The 10,801-nt window shown below is 47.7% G+C and overlaps 1 protein-coding gene across 1 annotated transcript; it reads left to right on the top strand.

Moving 5' to 3' along the window:
* Nucleotides 1–4,773: 4,773 nt before the first annotated feature.
* Nucleotides 4,774–10,290, top strand: SLC10A1 (solute carrier family 10 member 1). The gene is given in 9 exon segments (XM_086462985.1): nucleotides 4,774–5,174; nucleotides 5,700–5,741; nucleotides 5,845–6,055; nucleotides 7,575–7,659; nucleotides 7,662–7,752; nucleotides 8,708–8,734; nucleotides 8,736–8,911; nucleotides 10,017–10,058; nucleotides 10,061–10,290. Coding segments are annotated over 9 exon segments (1,305 nt in total).
* Nucleotides 10,291–10,801: the final 511 nt, after the last annotated feature.

Below are 10,801 nucleotides of genomic sequence, written 5' to 3'. Positions count from 1 at the left end.
TCTGGAGTAACTTAAAAACCCCTTAGGATGGTAACACCACTAAAAGGACGGGGCAGGACCCTTCCCTGCCACCACGGCCCTTTGGCAATTCATGGTCCTGGTGGAAAGCCTTGCTCTAGAAGTTAGGAGGAAGAGGTCACCTACTGAAATGTTGGTCTCAATGGCTGAAATGCTCCAGTCATGCTCTTGGGAGTGGCTTTCCTTTCTCCAGAGCTCCCCACACTGCTCGAGGCATAAGCAATCCCCACCTGGCCAGCAAGTTTGAATTTAAAACACCTCCCTAACATGGAGAAGAGGCATCGGAGTAAGCTTGTTTTTCACTGCTGACTGACAGAAGCATGTTCCAGCTGACACTGCTGAGTCCTCTCCGGGTCTCCAGCTGAGACGAAGCCATCAGTAAAATCACAGGAGGGTGCACTATCCCCTCCTCTGGCTATTTAAAATAAGTGTCACTAAACCAGACAGATGCTGGCGCTGTGTCTCAGCAGGCACTAATTTAGCCCATACAGAGTGCTCTTACATCATTTGTTCTGAGCACAGCTTAATTGCAAAATTAATTATTTTCCTATCAAACAAAATTTTTAAGCCTGATGGATGGGATTTGAATAAATAAAAACAACTTTGACTCTTGTCTGCACTCGGGACCACTAAGAGAGTGGTGCTGTTGGGGCAGGGAGCCAGGAAACGCCCGACGGTGGGGAACAGGGCATGGATGCCACCAGAAAGGCAGGGGTGCGAGGTCCCAACCACCCTGTACTGGGATGGGGCCCCCACCCGTGCCAGGATGCTGCAGCACACACAGCTGGGCAGCGAACAGCAGATCGCACTGCCGCCCATCTCCGGCACACCCCAGCTGCTGTGGGAAGCCTTGAGAGCGTGCTGCTGGTATCACGGCAGGGCTTTCAGCCTTACTGCAGGGAACCAGCAGGACTGTACAGAGCTGGAGGAGCATCTCCAGCCCCTTCACCCTGTACTGCTCGAGATGTGCCCCTTCCCTGTGACACCATGGGCAGCCATCCCCAACACGGACGATGGTAGCCAGCATGAGGGTGAGGAAAGGTGAGTGTGGCCATCACTGTGGCATCAGGCTACAGTTGCCCTGGCCAATGGTAGATGGCAGCTTGTGCCCAGATTGCCCCATGCCAGGAGTGGTTTATATCTCAAGGCAAGCCCGTTCAATTTGTTCTCATTTCTGACCATATCGCAGGGGGCTCAGACACAAGTAGATATAACCACCACCCAAACACACAACCTTTCTCATGACAGGCCTGGCCAGACCTAGATTTTAATTGGAGGGCATCCCATTTAAGTGGGCTGCATCCTCAGGTGATGACAGAAGTGGAAAAAACATGGATAGGACCAGAACTATGGCACGGGGGAGCCACAGCTGGAACAAGTCATGAAAAGTCGTGACTGTCCCTGCAGAAGCCTTCCCTCTTCAACCCCTTGACAGCTATCCAGCACAGTGCCCACTATGTGGGCAGGGCTGTGGTGGTCAAATTTCTTCAAAAATCACACAGAAATGAGCAAATGGATTAGTCAAGCACATAATCATACAGTGAGAACAACTTAACCTGAGCAAAATATGGACACCAGATGCCAAGGTCACATCTTGGATTGTGGGCAAACATGGTGTGAAATCTGACACAAATCAAGTCACTGCCGCTCCTATTGGGCACATCTGCTGAAGTATGCCTTTGGGCAACCACTGGGCTGAGCTCAAGTTACGTTAAATTCTGTAAAAACACAGAAGAGATGACAGTCCCAGCTGCAAACTGGAAAACCAGACCTCAGATCCCCGCCTCTGAAAGGGGCACATGAACCATTTCATTATTTACCAGATAAATTTACAAAGCTGCATTATGAAAGCATGAAGCACTGACTCCTTTGGCGTCAAAAAAAAAAAGTCCACACCACAGGCCATTTTGAGCTCTAACGGGAAGTCTGCAAACTCGTATGGATTTTTTTTAAAATATCTCCTTTAATGCTTCAGGCTTGTTAAGCATCCTGTGATGCCTGTTGTATTAGACCATGTCTCTGAATTTGGGAGTATCTGACTTAAGAAAAACGATCTAAGTGAAGGCACTTACGGTGAGACTTTGTTGTTTTACGAGGTCTTTTCTCGTCAGAGAGCAGTGTGGCTCTGGGCATGCAACCACTGCCCTCAAGTGGCATGAGCTGTGCAGGACCTTTCACGAAGCTCCTCAGCTTCACTCAGAGCAAGGGCATGGGCAGAGGCCTTTGCGCAGGGGCCAAGCTGCTTCAGCATGTTTGAGCTGTGAGCGGGGAAAAAGAAGACCATTTAAAGAACATCTGGAAATTTACCTTTTAAGAACCGAGCCCCCGTATTGGCCAAAGGAAGGCAAAGGCACGCTTTGCCAGGGGATGAAACCAGCGGCTTGATTGCTTGCTCAGCAAGAGGCTTCTCCAGGGCCAGAGCCTCCTCTGAACCAAGGCAGCTGATGTGGCCACCAGGTCAGCAGCAATCCATCATGGACTACCAGCAGCACGTCCATGCACCAGCATGGGAGCCCGCTCCTTCCTCCAGCCATGCTCCTCAGCGGTCCCACCTCCCAGGTCCCACTGCAGGGAGCAGCAGCTTTAGAGCTGAGGTGCAGCTCTTTGCCCACACCTAATGCAAACCCCCAGCTCCAGTGCCCATGTAAAACAACTGGATGTCCCAGCATGAATCAGGGTGAAATAATGATCCTAATTTATTCTGCTTCTCTCGACCAGTCTCTCCCTTGGCTCCTGTGGCATTTGCTGCTTAACTACTGGGAGCCAGCAGGAACATTTGAAGAGCAAACAACTAGCAGGCATTTTTTTAATTATTGGGGTAGTTGAAACATTCTTCTACAGCCCTGCAAAGACAAAGGGTGAGAACCTTACAACATCATCATTTTAAAACCCTGAGTTGCACTGAGCTTGCAGGGGGGGTCTGGGCGCTGCCGAGGCGGCAACATTTTATAACTGCTTAACTGTTTGACTTGATCCTTCTCACATCTTCTGACAAAATTCAGTGTACAACTAAAAGGCAAACACAGTGGAAATAAGCATTTCGTTAGGAAGGCTGGGGATCTGCAGGAAAAAAACCTGAAGGGAGGAATGGGAAGAGAGAAGGAATTGCTGTGAGCTTTGCTCCTGTGTTTTCTTCTGATTCCTATGGATCTTGCCCATGTGCTACTTGGACAGCCCACCCTTGTGCCTGGAGATCTTGCAGATGCCCAAGGAAAAAAGAAATGCATGCAGTACTGCAGGCCACCTCCTCCCACTTGCTTAGCCATGGCCCCAGCAGTGAGGCTGGGCAGTAGCCTCTGCCATCACAGTGACACAGAGGTCTCAAGGCACCATCTGCAGTTTACGGGAAGGGCCCATGTCCCCAGGCATGGTGGTGTGGCACTCACGAGAGTGTAGGAGAAGGCACAGGCATGGATGTGCAGAGCCACTGGGAGCTGCTGGCATGGCTCTGTCCTGCACTGCTGCCGGCACCACCTGATGGGGGATGCCTCTGCTGGGCTCCAGATCTGTTGTTGGTGCTTTTCCAGCCTGGAAAACGAAGTTCCCAATCAAACTGAGAACAAGTGGGAAGGAACAGGGAGAACGGCTCTGACACTCATACCTGCTGCCAGCAGTGTTTCCAGAGCAATGGGGCTGGAGAGGCTGAGCCTGTGGAGCTCCCGGATGAACAGGAGCGATGGACACATTACTGCAGCATTATAATGTCCTTCAGCAAAGGGATTAGAGCTTGGCCATATTGCTGCAAACCTTCCTGGTTAAAATCCCTTCCCCAGTCCTGTAACACAACTATCATATAACAACTTCCCTATCTACAAGGTGCTTTTAGACCCAGGCTTCTGCAAGCAGAGGACAAGATTTTGCTAAGAGGGAAACATTTCCTTGAAGCAGGAGGACTGAAAGGTGCTATCGCTCACTGAGCTCAGCTGGGAAGGGATGGAGCAGCGGGTAATCTCAGCACAGCCTCTTTGTTTGGCTTTGCTTGGAGAGATTGGGCAATGCCTACACCCCTGGCTGGATCATGGTGCAGAGCACCTCCGGTCCTGAAAGCAACACTGCTGTGCCACAGTGAGCATGGCTTTGCACTGCAAAGATTTGTTGAGGCTCCTGCCATGCAAAACCTCCCCTCAACGCTAAGGAGGGAATAACATTTGGATGTTGATAAGGCTTGGAGTATTCATTCCTGTATGCAATCCAAAAATTTCTAGACAGTGTCAGACTTACTGCATCAGGAAGAGATGTATGAAGGCCCCTAAGAGTTTACTAGGGAAATCACTTGTCCATGGGGGAAGTTTCTTCCTAGCCCTCCTATCAAGAGATTGATTTATGGCCAGAAGCATAAGCATTTTATAACCCTCTTTAAAAATAAAGTACCCTGGGTGCATCATATTGTTAAGCACTGGCCTTGGCAGTATCTTGTGGATGAGAGTTCTTCCGGTTTGATTTTCTTCATATGAAGCTTTGAACAAGTCTCACTCTCACCAGCTTTGTCCTTGTTCTCACGGTGAGAGTGGATGCTGGAAGAGGTGGGGGACCAGAGCAGAAGCTACACAAACTGCACAACATATTACTGAAGTGAATGGGGTTCACAGTTGATTGCTCAAAACATGGATTGCTGTTTCAACAGCTGCTGAGTGGTGGCCTGAAAGAGAGCTCAAGTTTTGCTTGTATTAATTGGATGTTATTTGGACTTCTGAATCCATCCCTTCCTCACCTTCCCAGCCACTTACAGACAGGACTTCTAAACCCTTCCGCAGGATGAACAAGACCAAGGGAGCTTTTGAGAGCACAGAGCTTTGGAGCCCAGGTCACATGCAGAGCACCTCCTTCACCAGTGTGGCATCACCATTTGCATTTGGCCAGCAAATGACAGACAAAGCCCTGAATGTGATCCTTATTGTGGTCCTCTTTGTCATCATGGTCTCTCTGGGGTGTACGATGGAGATAGCCAAGATCACAGCTCACCTCAGAAAACCCAAAGGCATGGCGATTACCGTAACGGCTCAATATGGCATCATGCCCTTGACAGCATTCATATTGGGCAAGCTCTTCTAGCTGGGTGCTACAGAATCCCCAGCCATCCTCGTCTGCGGCTGCTACCCAGGGGCAAACCTCTCCAACATCTTTAGTCTGGCACTGAGAGGGGACGTGAACCTCAGGTAAAGAAAGCTGAGTACGTGTTCATCGCCCAGGCCAATCTAGTCATCTGACTGGTTCAGAAACTTAATCAATGTTAGCAATCCCCAAGAAGCTAGACAAAGACAGAAATACCAAGTCTAGAATATTTTTAAAGCACCTGTATTGCTCAATGAGCAAATTTGTCCCTGTTTTACCATAAAATGGGATTTTGTGCCTTTCTCTGAAGCATATAGCATGTTGCTGTTGTGTGCAGGAATACCTTTAATCTCTACATAGCAGTACATATAGCATATATATGCTATACCTATCCATATAGCAGCATATAGTTCTGTGTCAACTAAGCACACTGAAGAGGCTGCATCAGTGAGAAATGTTGAACAAGCAGAACACCACTCTCCAACAAACCGTAGTGATAAAACAAGATCCAGGGTGCTTTCTTTGTCGCTTGTGAATTTCTGAAACACGAGATGTACCTGTAACAAGGGTCCTTTCTGAGCACGTACAGAACTTGATTCATCTTCTCCCTTCTCTGGTCAACCTGACAGTGATGTTAGGGAAATCTCAGTGACAGGTTGGGAAAGAGCAAGGTAAAGTCTTGTATTAAAACCGTGCGTCCAGGTTAGTAAGAAAATCAGCATATTCCATCGAACAGTGTCATTCTTCTACTGAGAGGTCATTTCTTCATCTCAGCATTGTAATGGCCACATGCTCAAGGGTCCTGGCAATCGGACTAATGCCTCTGCTTCTGAACCTTTACTCGGGAGGACTACACAAGGGTGATTTGGAGAGCAAGGTACCTTATAATGGCATAATCACCTCGCTGGTGCTAATGCTAATCCCTTATGCCATCAGCATCATCTTGAATTAGGAGAAACCACAGTACACTGGCTTTACCATCAAGGTAAGAAGTATCCCGTGCTAGATGCTTTTCAACCAAGGGCCTCAAGGAAGTTTCCAAAAATAGAGGCACAGAAATACTAACCGCTTTAAGGCATGCCACAAATCCAGGAAAGAGTTGAGGACAGAACTCAAAACATCCACTTCACCACTTTAATCATTAAAATATTTGCCCAAAGAGAAGTCCTTCACCTTTTCTAGACAAAAAACATTTTGTAGGCAACTTCCTAGCTCGCTCTCCTTCGTTGGCTTCAGTTTTCTTTTGCTACAAGCAATACTAAGGAACCCATAGGCACCACCCCTGACAACTGATGTAACCAGAGCAGACCTCAGGTTAAAAAAAAAAAAACAAAAAACAAACAACAAACCAAACAAAAAAAAAGAACAACCAAACAAAACCACCCCCACTGTTCTCAGAGGTCTAGCACAGCACAAAAGTCACATCACAAAGTTGCTGATTACATCAATGAGGTATCTATTCAGCAGAAGCCGCTAGATCACTAAGTGCCCACTTATGCCTGGAATCATCTCCCCATCTCCTTTGTACATCAGGCATTTAAACGGTGAAAGGGAAATCTGGACAACCAACTACACCATTGTCTAACTCAAGAGCTCCACTAGCAGTACCTGGAGAGCTGCTGATAACTTTGAAAGCCTGTTTTTCATAGTTTCACTAAGGCTTCATCTCAGAGAAACTGGGACGAAGCACGGCAAGAAATGGGTGCTAAGACTCAATAACAGACCTGATAAAGTGACATTAGGCTCTAAGAAGCATGGGAACCCAGTAGTCAGGCTAGAGCAGATGCAACAAGACCAGAGCTCTTCAAAGGTCCCTTTACCCAGCACAGGGCAGCGATGACTGGAGTCTTTCAAAAGAAGCTTTAAAAGCCTAAACATGCCCAGCTGACCCTTGGGTCATGTTCCTTTCTGCTAAAACCACCTTTCCATTTATCTTCTCTACAAAAGAGGAAGGGGGTGGAGACTTGCTTTTAAAAAACACCTGGGGAATTCCATCCAAATTGGACTCCAAAGTTGAAAGACAGGCAGGAGAGCTATGTATTCTGCCTCCCAAAGCTCCCCAGCTCCTTCATCTGCCAAGTCACTAGACATCAACGAGACAATGTGAAAAGGCAGCCACCACCTTCCACGTCTGCTGTAGGCAGGCCTTACCTGCGAGTAAAGTGGTTTCCTCCCCACCTGCTTTGGGTGGAGTATACCCACAAAGGGACCTGGACAGAGACACATAGCAAGGCCTGAGAAATAAGTGGCTGGTGGAGCGAGCACCGGTCATTTTGCATATAGACCAGAAAGGTACTCAGTTATTTAAGGTCTCTCTAGGTAATACCTCAGGATGGTCTCTTGTTGATTACTTGTCATCTGTGTCCATGAAAGGCACTTATGCACTCACATTATATACTTCCAGAAGTGATGGACAGGGAACTGGGCACAGCTGCTTCCAACAACTGAAGCAAATTTTGCTGGAGATTTCTCTCTTGTCCTTATCTTGACCACTTTTATTTTAGGCAGGGATGGTTGTGTTTCTGCTGTCAACTGCTGCCATAATCGTTCTGTCTGTGGCCAATGTCGGAAGTGGTATCATAGTCGTCTTCCACCATCGCTCCTGGGATCATCTGCCTTGATGCCTTTTATTGGATTCCTGCTGGGCTATGTTCTCCCTGCAGCCTTCAAGCTGAATGACCTGTGCGTTCCTCCACTCCCCCCTCCCCTCACTCTCTGTCACCAGAAGGAACAGAGAAGTATGGCAGCTCCGGTCTAAGGGGCAATGGTGAAAACATGGGTTTCAACATGGATGTACTTTTGTAGAATAAACACTGATTGCAGTCTCCCAAAATGGCCCTAGGAGTATAAGCAGACACGCTGCAAGCTGGTCCCAAGTCAGTAACTCCCACCTTTAGTGGGGAGAGAAATTAGTTCACCTCTGCTTGGCTCGTCAGAGAGAGAAGTGTTCGTTGAAGCAGTTTTTTTGACACGGGTACCTGATCACCATGGGAGGGGTGGAAGGTTCACTGAACAAGCAGATGGATGGTTTTGACTTCAGGTCACTAGTGACTTGCTAAGCACACATTACCCACCTCCGCTCTCAATAATGAAGCTGGGGGAAGAAGAGAATTAATAGCACCAAATAAAAAAAAACAAAGAATTGGGAAATACCAACAGAGACCAAACCCCAAGTGACACAATTATTCCCCAGCTGATAACTATCTCAAACCAGCCAGTGCATTCAGCTGCAGCCACAGGAATTCAGGATGGAAACCTTGTGCATAAAACCCACTCCTTCCCTTTCTCATCCTACCTACTCCAGGTTGGAAGCCTGCTAGTCCTCACTATTTTTTACCTTCACACCTTGGACTCTTTGCCTCAGAAGTGGATTCCTTCTCTGCAGGAAGCTGCAGAGCCCAGAGCAGGACATAAGGCCTCCAAACACCATTAAGCACAAAGTCCATATTTACAATGTGATCTGTCTCTGCCCCTTGCAAAGGGAGCACAAGGCAAAACCTTCTAGGGATCTCAGTATAAAGCACCTTTTAGCACAGGCAAATGCACGAAGCATTGCAACAGCAAGGCGGGCAGCGTTCTTTTTAAGTTGTTTGAAAGTGAGTTAAGTCTATAATCTGTTTAACTTTTCCTCTTTCAGATGCAGGCGGACAGTGCGCATGGAAACGCTGCCAGAACATACAGCTTTGCTTGACTATCCTCAAGGTCGCGTTCGCCTCAGAAGTCTTCGGCCCCCTGTACTTCTTCCCACTACTCTACTTGCTGTTCCAGCTTGGAGAGGGACTTTTGCTCATCTCGGTCTTTCGGATCCGTGACAGAATAAAGAAACCAAACAGCAAGTGCAGCTTTGCTCTCGTATTTCTTGCGCTTTCCACTCCAAACCATATACACTTGCAATACAACTACCAACAAATCGCTGCTTCCTAGAGGCACGATCCAGTTGCCCTTTAACTCAGGGTTTACATACCCAACACGTCAAATACAAACCACAGTCCAAAATTCAGAGGTAACTAAAGACACTAGAAACTATGGCTTCTTGCATCAGCAGAATGGTTCATATAGCTATATACTATCTATACTACCAGTGCTCAGAGGTTTTCAGAGTCCTGTGCTTAAACTAGGACAGACATCCTGCAAAGCTATGACTTGCACCAAGCACGTGCAAAGAACAGGGATGTTTGTGTGTCACTAAAACTACAAAAGAACATTAACATTCTTTAAGGCAACAAATCCTGGCTTCGCTGCAAGCTGGTGAGAGATTCACTTAAGTATGTCACTTTTGGAGTGGGTGGGGAAGAAGGGGAGGACAACTGCCAAGTACTGGAGCTGAAGGAAGGAAATATTTGGAACTTTTGCTAGAAAGCACATAAAAAGACTCAAGTTTAATTAAAATATATAAATATATATGGTATCAGTATAGATGTGAAGTAGACTCTTCTCCAACTTCAGCAGGTCCATAATGTCAAAGCCCAGCTGAGTGTCTGTGAAGATGGCTGGAGAAATGCACTGCTGAACGAGATCCTCCACCAGTCTTCCCTCTGATGCTTCGAGACCAGCTTTCTCCAGTTCCTTGGGACAGAGAAGCAGCTGAGCAGCTGCTACGGGGCTGATATAGGAGCACTTTACCGGATCTTACAGCCTTGCTGAACGATGACTGTTAACAGGGGAAAAAAAGCCCACTCCGTTTGGATCATCAGGTGCGCCTTCAGTGCAAAGCAGTTGATACTGGAAACAGCCATTCAGGTGCTTGCAAGACTGCTCTAGAAAGGGTGGCTTTCCAGGCTCTGAGTCATAACTGACTGGAAACAAAATGGCGTAAATATTTTGCCAGTTCTTTCCAAGTTCCTTCCTTTTGCTTTGAACCACCTAGCGACACCCATTGTAGCTGTGGCACAATCTTTCCCTTAGCTGGTTTCAGAACTGCCTGCTGTCACTATGTTTTTCATCAGAAGTGATCTGTGCAGGTGTGGACACAGTTACTGCTCGAGAAATAGACCCAGACCCTGCAGAAACAGTGGGAAACCAGGAAAACAATACAGACGGATTCTGCAGCAGCCACTACCACAACTCCTGCGAGCCCCACCTTCTGCAGCCAGCCTACAGGTCTCCAGCAGTTCTGTGCAAGACTTACCTAGACACGTTCATTATGCACCATACGAAGGAATCGCCACGGAGCTATCTGCACCCTCGCTGTTATTTCCCCGAAGACCTCACTCCAGATGAAGCCTCTCCCTAACTGCCCATGAGGGACACTTCCAAGTGACTTCCACGTCATTGTGACAACCCTTTGGGACAGCTTAGGGCCACGCTCCAAAGTGACTGCCCCCAGTTTTGCCCATATGAAAATCACTGCCCACATCGGTTCCCTTTTTCAATGTCACTTACCTGTACTTGTCCTGCTGGCACATCTTGGAAGCACCTCCTGAAGATTAATGTAATTTCTCTAACAAAGCCCCAAAACGAGGTGCGACCGTTTCTCAGTGCAAGACCCACCAAGACCCAGCCTGCAGCTGAGCAGCCCATGGACTGCTGGTCACTCCCATTTTCCAAAACCCGAGCACTGTGCAGTGTACCACAGCTCTCCGCACAGTAGAGGCCATAAAAACCAAACGCGGCTACGCAAACTGCTGTAGTCTGTCAAATTTGGGATCAGCAAGCTGTACCTCTGAAAATACATGAGCCTTGAACCCGCCTTGCTTTGCAGGAGCCAGTGAACTAAACAGAATACCCCTCC

The sequence above is a fragment of the Leptosomus discolor genome, chromosome 3 (genome assembly GCF_034619465.1).
Source record: "Leptosomus discolor isolate bLepDis1 chromosome 3, bLepDis1.hap2, whole genome shotgun sequence".
NCBI classification, from domain to species: domain Eukaryota; kingdom Metazoa; phylum Chordata; class Aves; order Leptosomiformes; family Leptosomidae; genus Leptosomus; species Leptosomus discolor.
The sequence above is the reverse complement of the archived record's forward strand: the minus strand, read 5'-3'. Positions and strand labels throughout refer to the sequence as shown.